Here is a 27,975-nt window from a genome sequence, read left to right as displayed (position 1 = left end):
GGAATGATCTGGATTCAGTTTTTCATTAGAGACCAAACATCCTTGTACACTTGGAACATGAAAGATATTTAAAATATTTATATATATATAATATATATATACTTTTATTATTCACCCGTTAACTCCATAATATGCCAATTACGAGCTAGTTTTCAACAGTTACATTCCCTTGATCACAGCTGCATAACGATGTGATTAACTGGAAAACAGGGAGACCAGAGACACGGCCAGAGGTGACATCAGGCAGCCTACGCCAATGCAATACAGTCATCAAGTTCAGCGGCGGTTTGTAAAGCCGGTTCAGTTCTGCTCCCTTTGCCAGGGATTCTCACGTTTGTGAAAACTGGACCAACAAGTGGTGGCGCTCCATTTCCTGGTTTGAATTCTCAGTGGCTTTATCCAGAATCTCATTGGCAACTGGTTACTGTAACACCAGCCCGACCTAGGAGAGCCAAGAGGGAGAGGCAGAGTTGAGGTGACAGCTGTCCAAAGACTCCCTCACTCCCCAGCATAGTCCTGAAGTTCCGACGATGGAGCCCGCAAAGCGCCGCCATGCCGAGTGAGCAGACGCACGGCGAGCCCAGGGCTCGCACTCAACCTCTGTGCGATGCCTTACCCATCAGAGCCTTTAAGGAAAGCAGCTGCGGTGGCCTGAGGACTACTGGGCACAAGGCCGCCCTCCAGCTCACCCGTCAGGTATTCTGTAAATGCCGGCTACCCCTGTGGCCCTGAGCTGCCTTCTGGAGCTGGCAGAGGAGGCAGGGATGAGGGCAGCAGCCCAGCAGAGGAAACCCCCCCTCAGGTCCTCGGACTCTCCCTCCTGCCTGACCAGGGGCACGCAACCCGCACAGTGTCCTGGGACGGTCCCGAAGGCCCTGCCCCCGGTCGGATGAGGAGGCTCACCTGGTGGGAGGAGAGGCTGGAGACAACCTTCCCGCTTCTGTGTGGCTCTGGGGCCCGTGCCCTCTGCCCCCCTCACACCAGCTGCTGAAAGGGGAACATGGACCCTGCTGGTCTGGCCACCAGAGGGAGGGGACTTTTCAAGGGCCCAGACTGGTGCTGGGTCCCAGACCCAAAGTGCTGGCTCTGCTGGAGACGCCAGCTCCCGTGGGCCCGGCTGCGAGGGAGCCCCAGTGGCAGGTGGCGCACGGCACGTCCGTACCTTCTCTGCCCCCATGCTGGGGCACTTCCAATTGTACAGGTAATACTGTAGGTTGCCGTCCCCTATGCCGAACTTGAGCTTCTCCAGGAAGGTTTTGTTCTCCATGAGATCCAGTGCATTGAACACATCAAACCCTTTCTGCACGGCAGCAGGGAGAGACAAGAACAGGTGAAGACAGGTGAAAGCTGCCTCGCCTTCCTGCCCTTTATCAGATCAAAACCATCCCCCAGGCGGCCAGGGGAGCAATCGTCCTTCAGAAGCCCCTGCTGCTTCCGTGTTACACCCAGACTCCAGCCAGCGCCCTGCTCCCCGGTGGCGGTTCTCGAGACGCTCCGAGTGCCACCCTACCTGGCCTCTTCTTGGCCTGCCTCCGAGTACACACCTGTACACACAGCGTCCGGGCCCCTGCTGCCACTGTTCCTTGTTAAGCTTCCCTGAAACACTCCCATTATTTCCACAGTCCTCTCTGGAGACCAAGCCCTGAAGCTTTTTCTCTGAGCAGCTCACTCCTATGAGCCACTGGGCATTTGCACTGCTCCTTCACTCCCTGACGCCCGTGGTTTGTGCATGGAGGGGTTCTATTTGATATGCTGCTCTGAGACTGCGACAGACATGTCCTAAAGCTCGCCAACTCGATCAGAAGCTCTCCCAGGGCAGGGACTGGACTGTCATTGTTCAGCCGGCACACAGTGGGCTGGGCCGGGTGCAGGCAGAACCCACGGGGCACGACTGCCTGGTGACCTCTCCAGTGTAAGAGAAGCCTGGGCCCCCCACCCCATGCCCTACAGTCAGCCGCTCCAGTGACTCACCACGACAGACACCAATCTCCCCATTCCCACGCTGGGGAGGTCGTAAGGAGAACCCTCTACTCCCCGCGCAGGCCTGGCTACTCAGGCTCCTTGGCAGCGCCTCCCGTGAGAACGAAACCCACTGAAATAAATCAGGAGGGGTTCAATGCCTTCACCTGGCGTGGGCCCTCCCTGCTCCCTCCTAGTCTGGGGCTGCTGGCTGAAAACTGCCGGGCGGCTCCCGAAGTGGCGCGAGGAGGCCTGGAAGGCCGCGCCCGTGGGCGGCTCCCTGCCGGCGGCGCTCACCACCGCCCCCCTCTCCGGTCTGCTCCTCACCATCTTGGCGAGAACGAGGGCGTCGCTCATGAGGTCTAGGAGAGGGGTCTGGGTGTGAACGTTGTAGAAAGAATAAGCAGCCTTTAGACTCTTGTGGGTCGGGTGATTCATGATGGTGGATGGAAGTGTGTAAAAGCTCAGGAAATCAGTCACCTCACTGTCTGCGTTCTGGAGGGAAGACAATAGAAGAAGGCAGTGTCACACAGGCACGGGGATCCCGCAGCCTGGGGACCAAGTGTTTCCTGCTGCACTCCGCCACCCTCCGCGGTGGCAGCGCTGCCCCTCTCGATGAATGGGTGGAAACCGAAACAGGATACGCAGGGAGGAGAAAACACATGGCCAAGGGAACGTGAGGACAGAGCCGGGAGGACAATCCAGGCTGGGCGGTGGGCTGAACCTGCCGCCGTCCTCCCCCACCTGCGGTGCCAGGGGCCCCCGGCCGGCGCCAGACCAAGCGGGGACAGGCAGGGAGTCGAAGGCTCACCTGACCAAGAGGGGCTCAGCTCTCTCTACTCTGGGTCACCGGTGGGGGTGGGGGTGGGGGGATGAAGGGCTCACACTAGGTCCAGAAGGGCTCATTTTAGCAAACGCAAGCTACAATTTCCTGTCTTTAGCGGCCAAGCACGCATGGTCAAGGAAGTCTAGGGTGCCAACACCCTGTCAATCGCTCTTTGGTCACCGAGCCTGGGGATACCAGCCATGTAGGGAGGACGCCTCCCTGCCAACGGGGCAGAGGCCCAGAACGCTCCTCCCCACTCACCTCCACCACAAACGTGTCGATGATATTCTCCTGGGGGTAGAACCAGTGTTCCACCTCCTCCTGGCTCATGACTGGCGTAAGGTGAAACTGCTTCAGGTACTGGGTGAGGAGCTGGTGCACTACTGGAATGTCCTTTTTTTCCATTGGTCGCAGCCCAGCTGTCTTGGGAGTCTGGAAGGAAGGAACCAGAGCACATCAGATGTGCTGACCATGAGCATCTTGGCTCCCTCTCAAGTCCTACAAGAACCAAAAAGCTCACACTGTCTCCCTTCTTACTCCGACCCTGAGTCTATCCACCAGGCCCTCAAGAGAGACTCCTCAGTCACACTAGGCAGCTCCCTCTCCCCACTGTCCGCATCCACTCAGGCACACGTCTGCCCCTGCAGTATCTTTGGCCCTCTCCCTCGTGGTTAAGGCTGCCATCCCTGGCTAAGGCTGCCTCAATCTCTTATCCACATGGCCCAGGCCGGCTTCCTAAGAAAACAGCCCATCACACCCTTCCCTGTTCCAAACTCCCTAACACAGAGCACAAGACCTTCCACCCTCAGGACCAGTGGCCGTTCTGGCTGCGATCTTCTGTCTCTCTAGCCCAGTGGCTCTCAACAGGAGCAATCCCCCCCCCCCCCCCACCAGGGGACATTTTTGGTTGTCACAACTAGGGAGGGGGTGCTACTGGCATCTAGTGGGTAGAAGCCAAGGATGCTGCTAAACATCCTACAATGCACGGGACGGTCTCCATGATGAAGAATGACCCGACCCCAAGTGTCAACGGTGCCGTGATGGAGAAACCTGGATGATCCCCATGGATGTGCTGGGGTAGGCTCAGCCTGGTGCTGCTCTTGGGCCTCAGTAAAGCCTTTCTTAGCCCCCGTCCTCTGAGCCTCACAACCTTCTCCCACTGAACTGCAGCTTGTCCCTTCCTACACTGCTCTCTCTCCTACAGACTCAGAGCATTTCACAGACAGGCTCCCAGCCACAGGCACCCTGGAACCCCGGGCCCAGCAGTCTACGCTGGATGCCCAGCTTGCCTATCCATTTGGACAACACTACAGCAGGAGTGCCCCCAGCATGGCACTGCTGCAAGTTAAATTCAGAAGAAAAGCACCGAACTCCCAGGATTTAATCTCAGGCCAGAATCCCACCCCACAGCTGCTTCTTAGAAAATGCTTCAGTGGAATGAAGCCATGTGCTGCTCTGGAGTAAATACTGGGACTGAGGGAACATCCCCAAAGGCTTAATACACACAGGTGGGGTCAGCCAAATTTGAAAACAGGGTGGAGTGATATACCTCAGTCACTGCCTGACACAACTGCTTCCCAGTGCAGGAATTGCTTTTTTTTTTTTTTTTTTATTGGCATGCAGTTCATTAACAACGTTCGTTTCAGGGGTACAGGAATTGCTTTTAAAACTGCAGCTCCAGCACCCCTAGCTGCTAAAACTCCTTGCTAACCCTGATGTCTCCAGGGAACACTCAGTGACCTTGCTTCTACACAGCAGCTCCCACAACGACACCTCAAATCCTGGACTGCAAAAGCAGCCACGCTGGGGTTCTCCCCCACAGGAGGGGAGCTGCAGAGATGTTCTTCCGGCTGCTACGCCACTTCAAGAACACTCTCTGCCTGCCTAGAAGGCAGGGCAAACCTGTCATGAGAACAGAAAGGAGGGGACACTTGATCGTGGCTCCCCAACCTGGTCTCCTGGGCAGTGCCTACGCTGCAGCGGGCTCTCAAAGCACGACACCAATGACCCCAGTCCAGGGGCGGAGCAGCCCGATCCCAGGGTGATTAATCCAGTTTGGCGGCTGGCGAGCCCAGGTGGGCAGCCCTTTGATCAGCAGGCAGCCAGTAACTGTGCTGACACTGCCCAGAAGAGCTCTGAGGGAAGAGAAGGGATTTTTAAGATCCGTTAGGCTCCTGAAGGCAGGCACAACCGGAGAACAAGGGGTATCTGTCTCACTGGCAAACCAGGCACACTGAGGCCCAGAGGAGAGAACCAGCTCACTGAAGGCTGCTCAGTCCTTTGGCGGCAGAATCTGGGTGGGAGGATTGGGACTGGAAATCTGGGCTCCCCTCACAAGCTCGGGCTACCCCTCCTCCACCTGACTCGGCAGAGGGAGCGGCAGACGCCCTGTGGCTCATTTCCGCTGGGTCCTGGGATGTGCTGCAGTTCAGTGAGTGGATTCATCTCTCCCTTATGCTTCACTTAGGCTAAAATTACAGAGAACAGGTATTCTGCCAACAGATGGCAGAGAAGCTAGCCCAGGTGCAGGCTCAGGAGAACAGAGAAAGTCCAACTGAAATAAAACCCTTGCTGCAGATAACAGAACGACAGAAATGGAAAGGCTAGGAATCCAGAACCTATGGGTTGGGTTGATTTTCTGGCGAGAGAGCCCCCAGCCCACCCCAGGCCTGGCTGCTTTCCTGCCGAGGGCCGGGCTTTCCTCGGCCTCCCTCCTGCCCCTGCCCAGGGCCCCGCAGCACCACTGGCCTCTGGCAGTCGGTAGAGCTTCATGGTACGCTGCATGGTCATATTTCTGCTCAAGTGGGAGAACTTCACTTCAATCAGCTTCCGTGGGTTTAGGGACCGATGCCAGTACCTGTGGGGACACACATGTCCTGTCCTCAGAGGACTGTGGCAAGTCTCATTAAAAGGACAACAGCACGGGGATCCAAAGATGGCCAGCAGGTGGCGCGAGAGACCTATCAGGCCCCACTCGAGCCAGGGGCGCCGCCCCAGATCTCCAACCTCCCCACACTGAGGGCTGACCGGCCACAGCGCTTCCTGTATCTCCTTTCTCAAGTTCAAAGCCACTCCTCTATAACAGTGGTTGTCTGGGCACAGCAATCCTCACTCCTGGAATCAAGTCAATGGAAAAGATTTCTAGTTCTTTGAATGTTTACCCTCTGCCTCCTTCCTCTTCGGCATCTGTCTGGTGTTCTCACTTTTGAAGTTCTTAAGGAAGAGAGTATTCAACTGTTTCAAAGAACTTGCGAAGGCAGAGGTTGTGCTTGGTGCACGCAGGGATCAGACGTGCTCTCCCCGGCCCACATTATATTCAAAACAAAACTGAGCCAACCATTTAAAACTTTAGGACATTTACCATAAAAATCCAGATTTGGGCTCATCCTTAAAAATGAAAAGAAAACCCCAGCAGAAATCAGGGGGAGCTAGGAAAGCCTAAACCCTTTGGACTGGGCATGCGCGGCGCAGGCTGCTGTTCCCACAGCCTCCCCTTCACTCCCCTGTGCGCCCCACCTGGCTCCTGTGGGCACCACCACCCACCTCATCAGGCACCAGAGCAGTGAGATGCTCTCGGGCACGCGCTGAGGGGCAGAGCTGTGACTCCCAGTGACACAGGCTGCTCAACTAGAGCAGGCACGACACCATTTCTAGGACCTTGCAAAGGAGAGATTTTTACCTGCAGGTGCCAACAGGCTTTGGTAACACCACCCCGGCAGTGTACACAGCTTGGAAGATGCCCTCCAGGTGAACCCGCCGGGTTATCTCACGGATCAGGACTGGAGCCACCCTCTTGGAACGCAGCTTCTTATGGACACACAGGAAGTTGATCTCTACCATCTTCTTCTCTCTGAAGAAGGAGGGAGAAACCCAGGGACAAGGCTTTTAACAGGCCAGGTAATCCCTTCCAGCACCGGGAGCCCCCTGTAGGGACTGGGGCCCTCAGCACAGGCTCGTATCCTGCCCCCCTCCCCACCCCCGACCTGCACTCAGCAGTCACGACTGGGACGCCCTCCCGCCGCTCTGCTTCGCTGCACAGGCAAGGAGCCCGCTCTCTTCTCAACAGACTCTGCTTCCAAAGGCAAGTGGGACTCAAGCAAACTCCTTTATTTAAGGCACCCCCAGCATCTCCCTGGTGAAGCCCTGATAGCAGGCTGGGAGCGGGGGCAGGGATCCCACCTTTAGCCATCAGGAACCCCATAGGGTAAGTCAAGAGTTATTCTAGGATGTCAGGGATTCTGATCCCTCAAGAATCTACAGCCTCTAGGCCCAGAAGCCTGCGGTACGTGGTTCTGACGCTTCCAGGGAAGATGAAGAGCAGGGCTTGAAGGCCCCGTTACTGTGGGCGCGAGTCACCCCGGCCCACTTCCGCGGTGGCTCCTGAGCGTGTTAATGCGAGATGGGTTCAAGTGCAAACACTGAGCTGCTGGTCAGGGAGCGCACGGCCCTCAGAGTGGACCCCTTCCAGCCCAGGTCGTGGACAAGAGTACCAGCAACAATGCAGAGCGAGACAGGCGGTTCCTATCATGAATTTCTATTCCCAAGACCCAAGTTCCCTCCCTTCATGGGAACTTCCCTCTTTCTTCTACAGAAAGTATGTGCATGTTTTCCCCTCACCTTCTCAGACCGAGCAGGATGGTGGGGATGCGGAGGTGGGGGTGGCGCGGGTGCTTACGTGTCATAGATATGGATGTTTGCTGGGATGGCGCTGATGAACCCAACCAGTTTCCGACTTGAGACCACTCGAACCCCACAGTGCCACTGGGGGAGCCAGCCAGGCGGCCGGAGAGCCCTACAGGAGAGACAGGGCTGTAGCAGGTAGACGGGCTGTCGGGGCTGTAGCTGGTGCTGCTTGCCAGTGGGCTGGGGGGAACTATTTCGGCCCCAGCGCTGAGTCTGGTTTTAACCTCATGCTACCACCTTGTGGTGGTGGTTGGGGGGGGGCGGGGCAGGGGTAACAGCTCAATTCTCTTAATTCTCTTTAGGGCCAAACTCCCCTGGACACCAACAGGATCGAGCCACAGCCCTTTCTTTCTGCTCAGTCCCCCTGGCCTCCTCACTCACCCATCCCAGGGCTGTCACACTGGAGATTTCACACTGATCCAGTCTCTCTGTGCTCACTCACTCTGACGGCCTGAGCCGGGGCACCAGCCTCCTTGGCTTCGAGTCCAGTGGGTCCCATGGTCGGGAGCCAACTCTGGTGCCTCTGGGGCTCTGGGCACCATCGTCCCCCCTCTTTCCACTCGGTCAGTCTTCCTTTCCCTCCCCTTTCAGGCAGGCCTCTCCGTGCCAGCCTCATGCCTCTACCTTGCCGGATATTAAACGCCACCCAGGAGGGTGGGAGGCTCAGCCAGGCAAGGCCATTTTCATAAAACTGAGTGTGCTCAGGAAGTGGACAGAAAACGCCCCTCTTCTTTTAAATCTTAGAAGGTCTCATCGCTCCTCCCCTTCCTACCTGAAGTCACCATATAACAGCCGATCTTTTCTTCTGGGTACCAATTCCATAAAGGAATCCCTCACCCAGTCATTCTGTCTTAAATGAGGTTTCAATCCTTGCTTCCTAAATAAGGAAGCAAGTCTCCTTCAGATGCAGAAACTCAAACATTGCATACTAATTTGCCATTAAAAGGCTGGCTCTTAGTAGCGATGAAAAATCGGGCACCGTCATTGTTCTGCGCTACACCTGGCCCAGGAAGCTTCATAAGGAAGCCCTTACAACTCACCACAAAAGAAATTCTGGGGAATAATCAAATCGGAACATGTTGTCATCGTCTTCCACGTAATTCTCATTCAGGAGGGTGTATAGCTCTTTCAGCTGCAGAGAGATGAGGAGCTGCCTTAGAGGTATTCTGCCAGAGAGGGGACCAGCTCCAGTACCCTGGCGCTCTGAGCTTTTCAGGACAAGACAAACTACCAAAGACTACATTTAATCTCACAAATCCTCTTCATCCAGGCACGGCAGGAACTCCTGGAACAAGCACCCTCGTGTGTAATAGAAGACTGAGCCCCCACGGGTGGAGTGGCAGACGTAAGTACATGAAGCGGCGGGCCAAGAATGTCCTCCAACTAACCAACCACTCCACCATTAAGACAAGGGACTGAACGACTGGATGAATAAGAAAAATGAAAGCATGAAGGAAAGGTGTCTGCCTTGGGGAGCTTTTGGGGTTAACTCTCAACCTGCCAGAGGAGCCAAGTGCTATTTATAGAGTCGTGGGCAGGCCCCGAGGCAGCAGATGGGGCTTCCGCTCAGACCTGCCTGGCTCAGCTCTCAAGGGTCTTTGAGGAAGGCCTGAGTAGAAGCCATCTCGGTTTGACTGTGACTGCAGGCCTCGCCATGAGAGTGGCACCCAGTCTACGCTTGTGGCCAACCCAGGCCTACTCACCACACCACGATCCCCCAGGTCCAAGGCGTCCCAGGTGAAGCCCTGGGGCAGGGTGTAGGGTTCCTGGCGGATGTTGTCTTTGTCAGGCTCCACGGGACCGTGCGTGTTCACGACTTCTCCTGGAAGAAGAGCACAGCCGTGAGCCCCACCCTCGGCCTCCGGGGGGAGGAAAGGCGCTCAGCTCAAAAACGGACCTCAGCAAATTCCTCCTGTCCCCTGGGAGCCCTCCATCTGAAGAACGCTCTGTTCTTGGCAACTGCAGACCATCTCTCCAGCTACCCTTGGCCCCTAAGTGAGGGCCAATTCATGGCCAAACTTCAGAACAATCGCTGGGATCCAAGGTGGTTGGTTTCTTGGACATTCTTTTAAATCTCCCTTTGGTTACTGAATGACAAACATTTATCTTGACTAATTTGGCTTCCTGCCTCCTGGTTGGTGTAGAGTGCTGTCACGGCCCTGGCCCAGGCCCATCGACCTGGATGGATTTATAAGGAGCTGCAACAAGGCTGCTTTTGTGTCAACAGCAGTGACAATGTACTGGGCCTATTCCTGAGCTAGACGACGACGTCCAGGCGCCAGGCTCACTCTGGGCTCCACTAGCCTCGGCTTTCAGCAACGCGGGCCAGTTAACTGCTGCTGCAACTCAGGCGCTCGGTGTCTACAGAGCCCGGTGAGCGCCTTCAGGCTGAATCACTGAGTCTATACCACACTGCTCGGAAGTTACCCTCCAACATGACATCCCCATCCGAGACAGACACCCCTCCCCTATGGGGTACGTAGGGAGTGCGGGGGGTGCTGAGATGACAGAGCTCTGATTCCCAACCCCAGCCAAGTCAGACCCATCTGATAAACTCGAAAGAATCAGCCACTTAATTTTGGTCCCTGGAATTATCTGGCCCTGGTAGATTCTACAATTCAGAGCTCATTCATGTTCACAACTCAGAAGAATGAAATGTTTGGTACATTTTAAAAACAGAGTCTTTACAGGGGACACACTCAATACATGGCTCCCAGCACAGGGCTCTGTACACTCTAAGCACTCAGTTCATGCTTTTATGGACATTCAGACTCCTGGCCCAAACACATCATCCTAACGTGTAACAGGAAGCTGTGGACCCTCCCAGTGATGGATCCATGGGGCCGGTGTAGTGGAAATGGCTGCATCCGGCCACGAGATGAGGGCAACAATGTCAGGACTGACCATCTAACTCTCGCCTGGCACATTTACTGAACACCACTCAGACATCGTGCACTGGACAGAGCTGGGAAAAGACAAGGTCCCTGGCCTCACAAGATACACCATCTTCTGGGGAAACAGTCAAGAAATGAGTCATTACCAATGTGCTAAGGGTCACAAATTGCAAAGTACAGGCAACAATGGGGACACAGCAGGGAAGAATCCGGCTAACTTCTATTTATAAGCTGCTCCCAAATAGGTTTCCTTGGGAGAGAGGTTATATTTTTCTTCCTTGGTTTAGAAGTTGGCCTTTTGATTAATTCATAAAGTAGCCCTTGTGCATTAGTTTAAGTCAATCCACTTTCAATTCCATGCCATGTATAATTTTTTGAGCCTACCAAGCCAAGGGCCAGGCCCTTGGAAAGTACCAAGGATTTCTACTCTAGCCTTATCTAGGTGGTAATCCGTTTTCCCTATCTTGTTTTGAATTTATACCGTTTCCAAAAGACATTTTTAAACTTCAGAGCCTTTTTATCATTTTTCCCCCTAAATTATTTCACGGACAAGATACTGGTGGTCTTCGCCACTGTATGACAATAGTCTCAAGGCCAAATCATTTCCTTTAGGCTGCTTACTAGGTCCCGCGTGCACCGAACATCTCCATTTGTGCCTCCACCACGTGTTCACAGAATCCTAGAACACGCCAGCCCCAGGGCAGGAGCTGGTGAATGAGATGGACGCAGGACCCCATCATCGGGCACCAAAGAGACAAGCAAGCAGGCACCTGTCACTCAGCGTAATGAGCGCCCACGACAGGAAAGACCTCTCAGGAGAAATACCTAGAGATGTGACCCCAAGGATAGTTAGGAATCAGCCAGGAGTGGACTAGGTGGGACGGGGCAGTGGGTGCACGGAGGGAATAGCATAGTCAAGGCCTGGAGATGAAGGTGGGGAAGGAAACTAGGAGAGGAGGCTGAAGAGGAGAGCGGGGGCCAGTCGTAGAGGGCCCTGCCGGCGACGACAGAAGCTGGACTTTATCCTCAGGGTGGTGGGACATCCTGAATGGGTCTTTAAAGGGGAGGGGAGGGAGGAGTGACATCCTGAGATGAGAATTTTACAAAGAGCACTCAGCAAGTGCTTGTCAAGTGACTTTACTGAGCGAACTTTTGTACAATATTTAACCGGTAAGTCAACCTACGTGTTGACAAACCAGCTCTCACAGGTTATCTCACAGCTGTGTGCCACCTGTGAGACAGAGCTGATGAAGCAGCTACAGGAAACACTGAGAAAGCAGAAGCCACTCTGAACAGACCTGCAGTCAGGATGCCAGCAAAGCTGAGAGCGGCCCACGTTCCTGCCTGCGCCGCTTGGAGGACAGTGGCCTGCCTGCCACCTTGTAATGGCTTGAGCATCTCTGGCTGAGTTAAGTGGGGGCTGCTTTGCAGAGCACATCAGGAACACAGCCAATTGTCTCTAGGCCACCACAAGCCAGTGAACAGCTAAGGAGGACCCTGGGAACTTTGAAAGAAAACCCTGAATTTTCAATGGGTTTCTTTCTGTACACTCTACCCCCAAATTCTCTCTCTGCCTTCCAATACCTGAGATTCAAAACTAAGCGCCACAGTGCAACCTGTGAAGGACGTGGGAGAAAAGAATATGAGACGTGGGGGACCTTAAGCCAGATGAGCAGGACAAGGGAGGGACAGAGTGGGGAAGTGTCTCTCTCAGGGCCCAGGGCCACCGAGTACAAGTCCACACCCTCCCTTTCTTTGGGAGAGTTCCTTTTTAAAGAAATCTAGCAGTGGCCAGATTCCAACCCACTAAGGTCAGGCAAAGAAAAAGCATCCCTCACCCCTCCACTAGCGTGGGAAAAGGGGTGACTTTTAAAAGAGAGAAGGACACGGTCTGAAAAGGGGAATCAAAAGTTGATTTGGGAGCACAAAGAATTGTTATACAGCTGAAAACATTGGCTGTTCAGGGGCCTTTCAATGGTGAACTTAGGATGATTTTAAACTTCTAAAGAGTTCTAAGTCTCTTGAATGGAATACAATCTAACTCTCCCCACAAGTTGGGGAGTGTTACAAACTTAGTACATTTAATGTGCTTGAGTTTTACAATTATTAGCCCCAATGTGAGTGGAAGAAATTAAAGCAAGAAGCTATAAATCACACTACCCTAAGGACAGCCAGAAGCAGAACTGGGTGACACCTCAGCCACGCAGACCGACTGATGCCTATAATGTGGTACTTTCTACGGGCTGACCCACAGACACAAAGGAATCCGTCATTTGGATCTGACTGACTGTGGACCTGAAAGGCAGGATGGCCAGAAGCTCCGGGTGCTCACCCTTCCACACCACGCGCTGCCCAGAAGGCACGTGGAGAGGAAAGAAAACTGAGCCCCATGCCATCTTACCGCACAGATCCCTGTGAGCAAGTGTGGCCTCTGCACGAGCTCTCCGAGAACAGAACAGGAGCACCGTCTACATTTACAGGTGGAGAAACTGAGGCAAACGACAACGAGTAAGTGAGCTAAGGCGGAAGAGGACCCCACTGACCCCAATGTGCCTCCTCACCAGGTTCCGTGTCTATGAAGCATGGAGTGAAGTCACCCATTTCCAAATTCTTAATGAAAAGTAAAACCAAACCAAAATCCCACCTGAAAACAGCCAAGATGCATGGCAGCCCCCCACCCCCCCAGAAGGCCTCTTCGTGCCATTCACTCAGAAGCAGAGCGTGTGGCTTGATTCTTCCTGCTTCTTCGTGGGGGAGTGGTCCCTGGGGCCCGTTACTAGTAATACCCTAATAACAGCATTACTGTGACCCAAAGCCTTGCTGGAGGGCTTAGCCAGTGGCCTGGCTGACCTGGGCGACCCGAGGGACCCGGTAGATGGGTCAAGGCAGGGTTCTAGAACCGTGCCTGCTGCCGATTCACCACTCACAACCACCCAGACGCTGCTGTGCTTTCCACCCCCTGTGGGGGCACACCTCAGCGTGTTTCTGGATTATGACTAAGATGCCTACGAACTGCATCTGCTCCAGAGCAGAGCTTCTCAGACTTTCAAAGTGGACACGAATCCCCTGCAAGTTCTGATTCTGGAGGTCTGGGGCTTGAGGTTCTGCATTTCTACAAGCTCTTAAGCACTGTCCATCCTGCTGGTTGGAGGAGCACACTCTGGAGTAGATGACTCTCCTTGGACACAGCTGCCCCTCTCCCCTCACGGGGCTTTCGCTCTGCCCTCGCCCCCTCCTCCCCACCAAACACCCCGTCAGATCCCACTGTGCCACTGGAGGGGAGCAGTAACACAGACAGCCTGAAGGTCACGTACGTCTGCCGTTCACACACGTTTTTTTAAACACGCCTACTTGCCCAGTCACGTAGCAAACAGGAACTGGGCTATCAGCAGGTCCAGATTCGAGACGCAACCACCCCAACAACCTTCTGTCAGTGACACCCTCTGAAGTCAGCCGTCAAGGTGAGCTGTGGCTCGGTCTCAGCCGGCATCTCTACTACAACCAGTCTCTTCTGGAATCTTTTTCTTTTCTGCCTGTCCCACCCCTCTGAGAGTTCATCACAGCTTTTTTAAGAGGTGCCAACCAAACCTGCATATACGGCATTCCAGGTGTTAAACCATCACTGTTAAGCAAAACGTCAAATTCTTCTGCACTTAGTAAGCACACGCTGTCTGAAAGACAAGGGGAAGAGGCTGGGGACTGGCCCACTCCGGATTAAACCCTTGCCCAGATAAACAAGACAGTCTCTCCATAAAACCTACGTGGGAAGACAGGCCCAGGAGCACACACCCCCACTCACCATGTGCCGATGCCCTGTTTCTCTTTGTAGATTTATACTGGATGATGATGGACTACAAGGACTATTATTCATTCTCAACATGTGTTACTGTGAAATGACGAGGTCCCTGAACACTCGTCTTTTCTGAACAGCGTTATAAAGACTATCCTCTAAAAATAACCCCCAAGGAACAACAGGACTCTCTTATCCTCCCTCACTAATCCGGCGTGGAACCCTCAGCCATGGCTAAGGCACATCCCTTGCCCTCGCCCTTGCCTGGGGAAGAAAAAACATACGTACCCAGTTTGGGGACGGGCTGTGTGTCCCAGAACTGGTAGCTTCGCTTGCTGGCCTCCTCCATGGTTTTTGCAGGTCCCTGACCCACTGAGAAAAGTTCAATGGCCTTCTGTATTTCCTGGATCCTCTCTGCTGGCAAAGAGTTCATCTGAACAAGATAAAGTCGGGGAGAGAAAAGGCCTGTTATGTTAATAAGCACTTCTGATTCATTCAAGTCCAAGAGTTAAGGGGGTACAGCTCAAAGTTAAGGGGTGTTGTTCCTTCGAGATCAGCTGCTGCAGGACAACTGGAGAAGGAGTGGTTGACGACGAGCAGTGTGATGGGGAAGTGCTTCCTACAGGGTTTCTCCTCTCGGTCTTACGGTGCTTGAGGGCAAAGCATGGCTCAGTGTAAAATTCAAACAATGCAGAAATGTAAAAACACACAGAAGGTAAAAAACCCAGCAGTCCCATCCCTCAAATATTATCCTTGTCATCAACAGTCTTAAATTTGGGAGGCAGGGTGAGAAGAGGCAAACATAACTTCAGACTTTTTTACATGCAAGTTCCAAACACACACACAATCTTCAAAAACTCAAACTGGATCATATAGTATTATTTTACCGACGATTCTTCTTTAAACACTATGTCTTAGAGTCCACTCCACGCGGTCACATGGACCTGCCCACTCCAACAACTGAGTCCCCTGTGTGCACAGACCCCAATATATCCAGCCATCCCAATGGGCATTGTGGTGACTTTCGTCTTCAGTTTTACAGACAATGCGGAAATGAACTTTCTTCTACATCTAATTTTGCTCACTGAATAAGTATTTCTGCAGGATAAAGTTTAAGAAAGGAGGCTTGCTGGGTCAAAGCAGATGCACATCTGAGATTGTATATATTGTCAACTTACTCTCTAAAAACAGAATATCAATAACCCAATCAACAGTGTATGGGAGCGTGTTTCTCAAGACCCTCATCATTAGATTTACCAAATCTTAATCTCTGCCAATCTAGGGGAAAAAACTGTTGCTTTAATTTTCATTATAAGTTTAACCATCTTTTCATATAAAAACCTTCATTTTTTCTTTGTGAATGGCCTACTCATTTCATTCTTTTAAATAGACTGATTCATGTATTGCAAATATTTGCCCAGTTGCTGTTTACCTTTTGACTTTTATGGGGAAGTTTGAAATTTGTCACTTTTTCTTTTATGGCTTCTGGATTTTATGTCTGGCTTAAGATTATACAAATACCCATAGCTTCTTCTAATACTTTACTACTTCTTTTTTTCCCATTTAAATTGTGAAGGAAAGGGAGAATATAAACCAACATATTTACGCTGCTTATTCCTGGGAGGCAGAACTGTAAGTGATTTTTATTTTCTTCCTCTTGCTATGTTTTTTTCCTAAATTCTCTACGATGTATTGCAACACTCTCATAGAGAGAAAAAGAGAAGGGCTATGCAAATGGTGTTTTGTTGAGATTTCCTAATTTCGAAGTGAACCATTTTGATAAAGGCGAGTTCAAAGCCCCCTGAAGTCATCCAAACACCGACCCCCATGCAAACAAAGAAGAATCCCTAAAGCCAAAGCATGGGCTTGGGCTAGGATTCCTGACTGAAAGACCTCCTCTCATCTTTAAAATGGGAAGACCCCCAAATATCTTGTAGAGAAGCTGAAGTATGGGGTTAATTTAAATGATGTGCCTCGCAAGAACCTAGCTAGCCAACGTGGTGGTCAATAACGGTGGTGTTTTTTTTTCATAGTGGGTTTGGTATTGAAAATCTCAAAAAAATTACTTGAAGCTGTATCTCAATAAGGGAGGAGATTCAAGTTGGAGCATGACTTTTGAGGCATAAAGCAAAGAGTGGGTACCCTGGAATGAGATTGGATATCACGTGAGGCTTGTAAACTAAGGCAATTCTAAAAGAGGGATTACAGATACGTTTGGAGCTTCCTCCAGGGCCTACTTTGAAGAGGACAGCACTTACCTGACATAAAAGGGTTTCTTTTTTTAATGCTGCTTTATTTACGAAACAAAACAATCTTTACCCATACTTCTGAGTTTCATGTCAGTGTGTCAGGCTTAGATGTAAGCTCTAGGCCAGTGGTTCTCAACTATGGAATTCAGAAATGGGCTCCGTGGGAGTCTCAGTTCTCATTACAATGACTATGGCATTAAGAGAATGCTTGCAATATATAAAGGTCTGCCTTAAAAGGAAGAGGCCTTTCATGCTCATAGTGGTGGGGACTGAAGACAGAAAAGGCCGAGAACCACTGCTCTAGGCCACAGCGGCTGTCACAAGGGACTTACTCTACGGCACCTGGCACAGCACCACACGCAGTTAGGCAGCTGTAAATTCTGAGGGGGCGCCATGCTCGGGAGTCAATGTCTAGCCTGCCGTGCCTTTTAAGGTAGGACAGCGGTTTCCTCACCTAGGTCTAGGGCAGCAGAGGGATCCAACTCCTCCATCTTGAAGTGATACCAGTGGAGACTGTCAGTCTACATGGTTCCCATACATTCACCCCAACACTCTCGCATCTGAAAAAGCAACTCTCAGTCACAAGAAAACAGAGCCTCCTTGTTACCTTCACAGGCTGATCCTGGGCTGAATCTGTCTCACTGCCTTTCTCTTTCTTCTTTTTTTGTTTCTTTTTCTTCTTTTTGGCTCCAGTGTCATTGGCTGGACTCAAACCACTGTAAGACAAAGTAAATACTGATGCAGGGTTTTTAAAAAATCATCTGTTTTGAGCGACACTGACAAAGAGCTTTCTGTGGAGTCAGACCTTCCTTAATCTAGCCTGTTGGCTTCAGAAGCAGACCAGAGAATCCAGGCCCCAGAAGGGGTACTGGGAGGACACCCGCAGACACAGCTCTCCTCTCCACTCCCACCAGAGCCCAGGGAGGAAGCCATGTGCAAGGAATGGCCTATTTGTTTGAAAGAACCTCTTCTGTTCTCACTTTTATTTTATGTGGTTTATTTTCTTTCTTTCTTTCTTTCTTTTTTTGGCTGCACCACACGGCTTGCGGGATCCTAGTTCCCCGACCAGGGATTGAACGTGGGCCCTCAGCAGTGAAAGCATGGAGTCCTAACCACTGGACAGTCAGGGAATTCCAATGGTTATTTTCTTTAGATTGCCAGGTTGCTGGCACCAAAGGCAAATGATAATTGTTAACAGGGCTTTCATACCAACACTTCCTTAGAGCCCAGAATTTAAAGGGATGACAGCCCCAAGTGGTCTTCTGGAAACTCTCCCTCGCTTCCACTCCCACCCTTCCGATGCATCAGGTTTTCTGAGATGCCCCAGCTGGACCTAAAGCACAAGGCAGTACTGGAAAGGGGGGAAGGAGCAAGGAAGAAGGCAGTTTAATGTTGCTGTGATCTGTGTCCAAAATAGTCAAACAATCATGAGAAACGCCTAAATCAGGCCTGTGGGACTGTGGACAACTGTCAGTGGGCTCAGACTGGGTGATCACCATTGGCAAAACCCAGCACTAGGAATCCTGGGAAAACAACATCAACGAACACCCAGCCGCCCCTGCTAACAAGAGATGTGCACGAAACGTGTGTGGGAGCGCGTGTGAACCACAGTAATGGGGATTTCCTCATGCTGCTTTCCCTCTGCATGAGTCACCCAGTGAAGGCAGGAAAAACTGTTTCGTAGCCACCTTTAAAGGTTTCCTACAGGCTTTCATTATCGTTTTCCGCATTGTTTCTCAATACCTCTACTGAGACACAAATCACATATTATACTGTGTTTTGCTAACATTTTCCATTCATTTGCTCCCAAATATTTTCTCCAAATTCTTGTTGATTTTAGGATGATAGTTTTGATTCTGGGTTTCCTTCCTTTATTGATGAATTTTAAGGTTCACCTCGCAGCTTGCCTTCCTGATTCCTGCTGCAGTTGGTTTCTGCCTTGTCTATACTGATTTGGGCACTGTCAGACCAGGATCACTCTGCCATCCTCCCTGGAAATCTTCCGTTAAAAAGTCAAAATTAGGACTCCAACCCAAGGGCACAGTGAACCCTAATCTGCAGGACCAGCTAAGGGCAGGGTATTATTTTAGCTGCACAGTCTTAGGTAATCAATTTTTCAAATAATTAAAACAGTACAAAATGCATTCTACATACCATCATGGTAAGCACCATTTAAGCTTTATTTTATAATTCAGAAAGGCTTCATGGTCTTAAAGTGCCCTGCAGTGGTGATGACCAGTAATCACCTCACCACACGTGGTACTGGGCGGGGAGAAGGCAACGAGGTGCCCTTTCCTGTCGTGGAATGTCTTCAGATTTCTCTCTTCCTAGTCCCGGTCAGGAGCGCGCACATCCAGACTTCATGACCTTACACTTGGACTAAAGTTACCTCCAGCCTTTCCCGGATCTCCATGACTTCACAACTTCTCTGCCTCATCCTAAACTCTCCACGGCAGTGGGACTCACCTCTGTGAAAATGGCTTTCCGGGTGGTCCAGTGGTTAAGAATCTGCCTTCCAATGTAGGATACATGGGTTCGATCCCTGGTCGGGGAACTAAGATCCCACATGCCACGGGGCAACTAAGCCCACATGCCTCAACTACTGAATCTCCGCGCTGCAACTAGAGAGCCTATGTGGCACAAACTACAGAGCCCACGTGCTCAGGAGCCCATGCGCCACAACTAGAGAGAAGCCCATGGGCCGCAACGAAAGGTTCCACATGCTGCAACGAAGATCCTGAGTGCTGCAACTAAGACTTGATGCAGCCAAAAATAAATATTAAAAAAAAAGAGAAAGAAAAGAAAATGGCTTTCCATGAGTCCCTCCCATGCTTGAAAGCCTACAGTGACAGCAGCTGGAAGGTATCAAGCCCAGCTTTCCCCTCGGCCCATCACATTCAGTTCCCATCCAGCTCATCCATGCTTACTTCCCCTGCTCTGGAATAACTGTGCCTGCATCCACTGGGCCAGGCCTCTCATCAGGCCCCTGATGCAGGAAGGCTGAAGTTTAGTCCAAGAGTAAGGTCCTGACGTCCGGATGTAAGTGCACCTTCTAGGTATCATATTAATGGGACACAGAAGGCGTAACACGGAAGACTGATAACATTCAGAGGGGGAATAAGGTGAACTCCTTAAAACCAGATGCTCAGCAAAACCCCCAAGGCTGTGGCAAAGAACAGGAACCATAAAGCCATTTCCAGCCTGAAGATAAAATTTTCCTCTTATTATTTCAATTTTGTTATCATGCACAGGCCTGTTTGCAGCCTATGGCAACTCTACGTGGTTTTCTGATTCCAGAGACATTCTCACTTCAGTCTCTAGATTGCATGCAGCACTGTAAGGTTTAAAAGCTGGTTGATGGTAGGAGACAAAGTAGCATTCTATTGCTGATACAATTTATAAGCCCTTATTCATTTCAGCTTATGGAATGAATTATCTGGTCCCTGTTTACAAATTACCATAAGTATTATTTTTATGGAGAAAAAAAATCAAAAAGGTTAAAGTGAAGAGCTCCTGCATATTAACCAACTGAATACTTACTAAACACAATTTCCCATAAGGAAAGTAGAAGAAATTACTTTCTCCAGCTGCAGACATCTTTACAAGTAGGCAAAATCACTAAAAAACTCCCTTCCTGCCTTTCCTCCTGCTACTCAGTGGAGGCATGTCTGTGCTGCCATCTCTTCACGGACCCCATTTTTGTGGACGGACCTTGGGTAGCACTCTTGTTCTGTTTTATGCATTATTAATACAAGTGCCCAGCAAACGCCAAGACCCAAACTAAAACCAGAGAGCTAATTTCATCTCCCTTGGATTGGCCTGAATTTGCACATGCAGCTACTGAGCAACGATCCTGTCTCAACTTGTACATCAAGAATATGGAGACACCTGAAAAACAAAGGAAAGTTTAAAAACAGTCACTGTCACTGAGCTACCAGGTATTGAGTCATATCCATGAGAACACTGAGCTCACCATGGTTTCACAGTCAACAACCCAAACAGGAAGACAACTGACTCAGAGAAGAGACTTCCAAGGAGCCCAGCAGGGTTAGCTCTCTAGGCAATTATAATAACTTTATCCATAAGAAACCAAGCTCAGAGGCCTTGAGAGGAGGTCATTAGGAAGCATCTTAGGAAGCTAATACCATTTCACAAAGGGATGGCCTCAATTTGGATTTGGGAAGAACCAAACCAAAGGACCCCAAGAAGACAGGCTGGTTCTTCTCAAAAGAATTTGGCTTCATTTTTAAAGAGACCTAGAATCCATACCTACCGGGTGGGTCTCCCTCAGCATGCTGGGACTCTGCAAATCAAAACAGAAATCTCTCAGAGATCTCTCTAAAGCTGCCAGTCACCTTAACATACTTCAAAGGGACTGGTCAGAACCTTGGAATACAGCAAATTAAAGTCTAACTTTGGTTCATTTGGTTCCAAAATAATGAGTAGAGAATTCATGAAACTTGCCCCCTTTTAGGGGGAGAGGGGGGTTGCCTGCAATGGAAAGGGAGATGGGAGTTCACATAAAAATTTTGAAATTGTACATTCTAAAATAAAGGTGATCAACCCAAGTCATTCACGACCCACCTAGCGCATACGGGCTGAATGAGAAGGTCAAAGCCAGGAACAGGGAAGAAAAGCAATCAACAAATGTCACTTTTCAATGAAGGTCAAAATATTCTAAGTTCAAACATACAAGAAATCCTATGGATGCTCTGGTATAAAGCCAGGGCTGGGGGAGCAGATGGAAAACGAACTTCAGTACTTATTTCTAGAAACAGAACGCAGCACCAGAGTGTGTGCTGGTGGGAGGGAGGGCCAAGCTGGCGGAGGAGCAGCTCGAGCAGCCAACCTCCAAACAACAGGAGCAGTGCGGGTCCGTGACGCAGGCCTCCTCTTCTAATCCTCCCCATGACAAAATCCACTCACAGGTGCGGGGCTGAGGGACAGAAAGCTGATATCAGAGCTAAACCACCAGAGCCGGAAGGAATCTCAGGGCCGTCTGGCTTTACCTGCTGTTTACAGAGTAGGAAACCAAGGCCCAGGGACGTGAGGCATCAACTAACCAACTAGTACCCAGGGACAAGTCACCAATCTAATAACTTGGCCCATTCCTCCCGGACACTGAGGTCTCATTCCCTGTGAGCGTTTATCTGGGAGCCTTCGAAAGCCCTAAAGCAAACTGCTGTGTATCAGAGGAGCAGACATTAAAGACATTGAGGAGAGTGAGGATCGTCTTCTCGGGGAAGCCGCCTCTGGCTACTGCGGCGCTCGGTCTCACTCACGTGCGTCTGGGTTAAGGTCACGATCTCCCACTCAGTTTAATACTTCATATATAATAATGTGTTGCTGCCTGCCTTCCCGATGAGTTAAAAACTTTCCTGAGTATAGGGACCGCATCTTACACAGCTGTTTCCCACAGCCTCCCTAGTTATGCTGAGCACACAGCTGAGAGTTCAACAAACATGTGCTTGACTGATGCTTTCCAGGCATAACAGACTAAAATAAAACCCTGAAAAGCTAGAGCCCAGAAGAGGGTCAGCAAAACATCTTTAGCAATGCTTCCATAGGACAGCTGTGTTAACAGTCTATGAAAGCAGTGGCAATGAGCTGCTCTTTTGAGCCATTGTTTGAGATTTTAAATTATCAACTTTCTTATTAAATTATCAACTTTCTTACTCATTGTCTCCTCCCTCCTTAGGACCTGTTCTATTCCTGTAAGAGTTAAAACAAGAAAGGCTTCGAAGGGTTCCAATGTCTTAAACACGGACCGGGGTTTGGTTTTGATAATGAGATCAAAAGAAAAAAAGAGGTCAGAAAATAAAATTCACATCTTTTGGTTACCTGTTTTCTACCCCTAAAAACTGGAAGTTAATTTTTTTAGGCTAAAATTCAAAATTTCCAGAGAAACTAAATAAACCCTAGCCTCTAATATTCTTTTGATTCCACTTGTAGACATCAGGAAATCCTTCTACAGATCAATTTTTTTCTTTGGGGGGGGAAGGGGTCACGGCTGTGGCTTGCAGGATCTTAGTTCCCCGACCAGGGACTGAACCTGGGGCCACAGCAGTGAAGGCACCGAGTCCTAACCACTGGACTGCCAGGGAGCTCCCATTCTACCAATCAATGTACCCATGAGGTATGATTTACCAGCAACCCTACCGGTACAGTACTCAGCAGGCCCAAAGCCAGGTGAATGCAATGGTATTTACAAGGGGGCCCGGGTGGAAACCACGTGGCATGCATCCGTAGCAGCTGCCGATCCTCTGTCCTGCTGAGGCCACAGGATCACCTACTGCAATCCCCCAAACTCTGCAAACTCCCACCAATCAGTTATTCTTATAAAAAACTGCTTGTGAGTCCTAAATGACAGTAAAAATAAAAACACTTTACTACTGCCATCAAGGTCCCCAGGAGGCCTGGGAAAAGAACAGCAGGTTGCGGGAAGGGATTACAAAAGACTGCTTTTACTGCCACCCTCTGCCCTCCCTGGGATAGTTAGCCAGAGTTTTGAGCGTGAACAAGCCAATTCCTGTCATGAAGGAAAACTGTTTTTTAGGGGTCACAAAAGCTCTGATACACTAAGTAGTTTAAAATGGGAATGAGACAGAAATGTAAATTCTACACACTCTGGGTTGGTTTGGTGAGCTAGACTGTAACCTGGCAACTCCAAGGTCAAATCAAATGCAGTTCAGAGACCATTTTCAGCAATTTCCTGAGCACTGACTCAATTCTGGCAGCAAATGCACACACTGGAATGAACTCTGAAAAAGACATCAGTCCATCAAGGACGGTTTAAAGGGGCCAGTCACCTAACTCACCACTGGCTCCCTAGTCTGGGAAAGTTCATGGCTTATTGAGTGCGCCCAAAGACGACTCACTGCTGCAGAGTCAGGAGGAAGCAGTCAATGCAGGAGGGAAAAGAAATCCAGCGAGTTCAGAATGGATCCTCCCAGGTCTCAGAGGGCGAGGTGGATTTGCAAATCCCAGGCCTCATTACAAAAGCTAAATCAGTCTTTATGAGTGAGGTCTACACGAGATAATCTACATAAAGGGCTTAGCGCAGTGCCCAGCACATAGTAATATTAGCAACAGGGAATGTTTATTGAACGCTTGACAATAGTGAATCCTCCTTAGCTCCCTCTCAAAGACAGCAGCAGGAGAAAAAATCCTGAAGCAAGCACTGACCCTGTTGAAGAATGTTAGTTTCTATTTTTGTTTTGGTGCTGGCAACAGACAACATCATGTTTTGTGTGCTTTCACTGCAACAATCACAAGAGCACCGTCCTTGGGGAACTGGAAGAGCGGCTTGCAGGGCAGAGATGTCAGATAAAAGGTTAAAGAGAAAGAGCTAAAACAGCACCCCCCTAAAGTTACTAAATTTGTGGTCTCCAAACTTATGGACTCTGCCCAGAAAGGGTTAATGGCAGGCTTAGTAAAGCTGGGGCATTTTAGAGTGAGCATTAGTTAAACAATGTGAAAAATCAGCAAAACTGGTTTGCCACGAGCAGCAGGCTCCCTGAAATAGGCTCTCATTTACTTTTCATTTCTTCTGCTTTCCAGTCTCTTCTCTTTGAAGCAGCTCTTGATTAGTTTCTTTTTAATTGCCACTTAATTGGGAAATAAAATTAGAACACTTATTTGATATCAGTGATGAGGTTTCTCTTTTCATTTCTGCTTTGGTCTAGTTTTGAAAAACCAAAAGCTGAAGAGAGAAATTAAGAAAAAGGAACTGAAGATTTTTTCCAAGAGCCAGATACAGCTACAAGCCATCAAATTAATATGGAAAGAATCACTCTCAGAGAAACTGAAGAATAGAACAGAAGCAAGTAAGGATAGCTTTATGGAATTCCACTCCAAAAGACCTTTCTTTTCTCTGAAGTTTCTCTATAAGGGATAACATCTCATGATTAGGAAGTGATGAAAACTGGTAAGAAACCATCTTAACCTGTCCCCGTGGAGTAAGAGAACAGAATGGGAAACAGATATCCCTCACCAAAGTGTTCTTGATCCATGGCTTCCCAGCATCTCAGTGGTATGATGACATTGTGAAATAGTTTCTAGGAACAAATCCTACGAACAAAATAGCCTGAAAGTTCTTTCCTGTTCCAAAACACCCAGATAAAATTCACTTGTTTGTTATCCCACAATTAAAATCTACTGCCAGCTGATAAAGTTTATTCTTTAGCAAAAAGTCTCTCATTAAAAACAAAAAAGCAAATCAAACCCTACAGATGACTCATGACCTGCAGGGGGATCCAGCATAAAGGTGATCTCAGTCTGACTCTCCACTCAATTGCTCGGGGTACCTGATGCCAGGCAAGTAACTGGAGGGGGTGGGTAGGGGTGTAGAATACTACCCTCCTTTATCTCCTGTTGAGCGGATTTTTTCTTTTAAATAGCAGATAGAAAAAGTGTAGATAGATACACACACACATATCTATATACTGTCTATATACAGACGTGCACACGTGTGCTTATATGTATACGTGAAATTTATACTCACCAAATGGTTAATTATGGAAGAAACACATGACTAGAAAAATCAAGAACTAAACTTTCACACAAAGAAGCGACGTAAGAACTAGCACAACTGCACTTCCTATTATTCCAGTGCATGAATGCATTTCACTTCATTAGTGTAAAGCACTGAGCCCATCCTGAAAGAAAGGCCCAAGAGAACCAGGGTTAGTTTGAACTATCATTAACTTTTACTGCATATTGTCCTTTAGAATTGTTAGCATAAAATGAGATCTCTCCCCTTCACTTCTTTTATCACTTTTGAAAACATTTAAACTAATATTAAGTAAAGGCAAGAAAAATTTCAAGAAGCCAAAAAACAGTGGAAAACTTCCACGACAAATTGGAGGATCCTTGATTTCTGTGGGTTATTTCACAAAAACTGTAGTAGGGCTTATGAGACTTATTTGGGGAAAGAAAGTGTACATGTAAGAAAAATCTGACATCCTCTTCCCTCAGTGAGGAGAAATGAAGCTCCACTAACACTGGGCTATGAACTTTAACATCTGTCATTCATTCATCCAGCAAACACTCATTAACACCCACTAACTGCCAGGCATCTGAAAGACAGGATCCCTGTTTTAAGATATCTCACAGTTAGATAAGACAGGACTGGACACAAATGTTATTTAACTACTGTCATGATAAAAGCTACAAAAAAAAAAAAAATACAGTATGTGATGGGGGGGCAAGCTGGCTAAAGAAGGACAGGGAAGATCTGAAGAAAGAACAGAAGTAAAGGGGAAGGCTGCTTCAGATGTTATCTCATTTAATCTCTACAACTGGAGGCTAAGTAAATTTCCCAAGGTCACAGGACTATTAAGTGTCAGAACCAGGCTTTGAACTCAAGTTTGAGTGATTCCAAAGTCTATGCTTTTCCCATCGCACCACACAGCTTCTTCCCAAAACCATTTCCTCTGACAATTAATGGAGAAATGTTGACTCTATCCCAGATTCTAAGTGCCAGAACTAGCCTCTGTCCTCCAGGCCGGGTCCTCTTGTTTTTCACCTGCCACATCTAAACTTATTTATACAGATCTCTAGATTCAGGATGCTAAAAAACTGAATTTGTTCACCCAGACCATAACCATATACAACAACAACACACCTCCAAAGGTTTTTTTTTTTAGGTTACCACTTTGTTATACTTTAAATAAAACACAGAACTTTCTGCCAAACAGTCTTGCAAAGTGATTCCCATAGATGATAGGGAACAAAACCAATGAACGAGCTACAGACACTGGTCAGGGCAACAGTTGAGCACTGAAAACTAAAAGCAACTACACACAGCAAAGATGAAGCCACACTTTCACTTTTGGAACAAATTTCTAATTTCAACAACTCTCACATATGATTGGGATCTCTACTCAGAAGAGCTGCACTGTCCCTCCTTCCTGTTCCTACTTCCTCTTTCTCAGCTATTCCTTTCTCAGGAATCTCAAACTTCAAAAACAAGGCTTTTATTACACTAGATCTGTTTGCAAAAGAACACAGTCCTATAAAAACCAAATATGACAAGCTTCCTTTTCCCCTACTTTCTTCTCGTGGTTCTTAAAGCTGATTGAAGAACATAGAGCTTGATCTTTTAACCTAAGCATTCATCACAAGCCACTTATAAACCACTTAATGATCCTTTGTTCTCCCACTGCCTCAAGGTAGCTGAACTTCTCTTTAAAGTTTACCCAAAGATCTCAACCTTCTACTTTTACCTCCAGAACTACCACCAAATAAAACAGTCTAGCAAATCAGACTCCCAAAGACTCAGCCAAAGTTATACAGCCAAAACAGTCTCTCATGACTTTCCGTTGGAAAACACATACGTAAATACAGATAAGGAGAGGGAGCATCAGCGCCAGCCACTGTAACGATATGGAGAAAGAGAAAGAGTGAACACTGATTTGGAAGCTCAACACTCAAACGCCTAATGCATGTCTTCTTCCTAAGGCACACTTACCAGTAGGCAAGACCGTCAAGTACAGGAGATGCAGTATTAAACCACTTCCAAACACTGTCCAAGGAAGCAGCATCACTCAATGTCTTGGAGCTCGAGGCTACTTCGCAAAGTTAACAGAGCAAAGATACCTGAAGACCTAATGCTATACTGCTCAGGAAACGTATGGATTACTTGGAGCAACGGACACCGTATACACCAAAACATTATCACACAGTAATTACGTAGGGTTTATAAAGTGAGTTTATATCTTGGGATTCTCTAGTAGTGATATTTTACAACATAATTATGGTTGGTATAGCCTGATGAATTTCCTCATTGAAGGCGAAATGCAGTGAAACGTTTGATTGTTCGTTTACTGCTAGTCACGTTGTTCACACAACACCTCTACAAGTAACGTTCCTTTTGAACTGTACTGTTAGATTGACCTGTGTTGTGCCATCGAAGACCATCGTCCAACATGCTCTCTTCCTCGGACGCGCCTGAGCCACATGAATGGAACATTACACAGAAGAACTTTTATATAATAAAAGTACTGAATGTCTCAGGGCCTTATACTAAGCACCCACCCCTGATAAATGACAAAGACAGCAACCAATCGCCAGGCAGGATTCCAATGTCTCAGCCAATAAGAATGTGGGGGTGGGGCTCCACTAAGCTCCCGGTGACTTCCCCGCACCCCAGAGACCCAGGTTTTGGGGGACTGGACGGGAATTGGACTCCGAGGATCTCGTTACCCCCGGTTGTAGCTGTTGTCCTCCTCGTTCTCGCAGTCGCTGCAGTGCTCATGGCCGTTTCCATTCCCTTCCATCATCTGCGGCAGCGGAGGTACCGGCGGCTTCACTGCTGTATCACTCTCGTCCGCCATCTTGAGTTGCGAGAGCCGGCCTCCGCGCCTCGCTACATGGGGGGTTCCTATTGGACGAGGGGAACTTGCGCGATATTCTGGGTTTTGTAGTTTTTATGGCGAAGGTAGCTGTAACTAGGAGCAGGTTATTGCCGGGAAACCGAACAAAATGGACTACAATACCCAGAAATCAAGAGGGGAGTCTGTCATGGGTGGGAAGCCAGCACTACCCGGAAGTTCTGGGAGTTCGACCGCGCGG

At 49.1% G+C, this 27,975-nt stretch overlaps 1 protein-coding gene across 1 annotated transcript; it reads right to left on the bottom strand.

The window, feature by feature from the left end:
• Positions 1–67: 67 nt before the first annotated feature.
• Positions 68–27,957, bottom strand: NMT1 (N-myristoyltransferase 1). The gene is made up of 12 exons (XM_057715266.1): positions 27,607–27,957; positions 17,009–17,117; positions 14,441–14,585; positions 9,172–9,290; positions 8,509–8,600; positions 7,461–7,577; positions 6,465–6,635; positions 5,534–5,642; positions 3,047–3,217; positions 2,287–2,454; positions 1,163–1,300; positions 68–442 (listed from the first exon to the last, which is right to left on the bottom strand). Exons 1-12 carry the CDS (start codon positions 27,735–27,737, stop codon positions 422–424), a joined length of 1,491 nt encoding a protein of 496 aa, XP_057571249.1. The 5' UTR covers positions 27,738–27,957; the 3' UTR covers positions 68–421.
• Positions 27,958–27,975: the final 18 nt, after the last annotated feature.

Source organism: Hippopotamus amphibius, chromosome 17, assembly GCF_030028045.1.
Source record: "Hippopotamus amphibius kiboko isolate mHipAmp2 chromosome 17, mHipAmp2.hap2, whole genome shotgun sequence".
Classification (NCBI taxonomy): Eukaryota; Metazoa; Chordata; class Mammalia; order Artiodactyla; family Hippopotamidae; genus Hippopotamus; species Hippopotamus amphibius.
The sequence above is the reverse complement of the archived record's forward strand: the minus strand, read 5'-3'. Positions and strand labels throughout refer to the sequence as shown.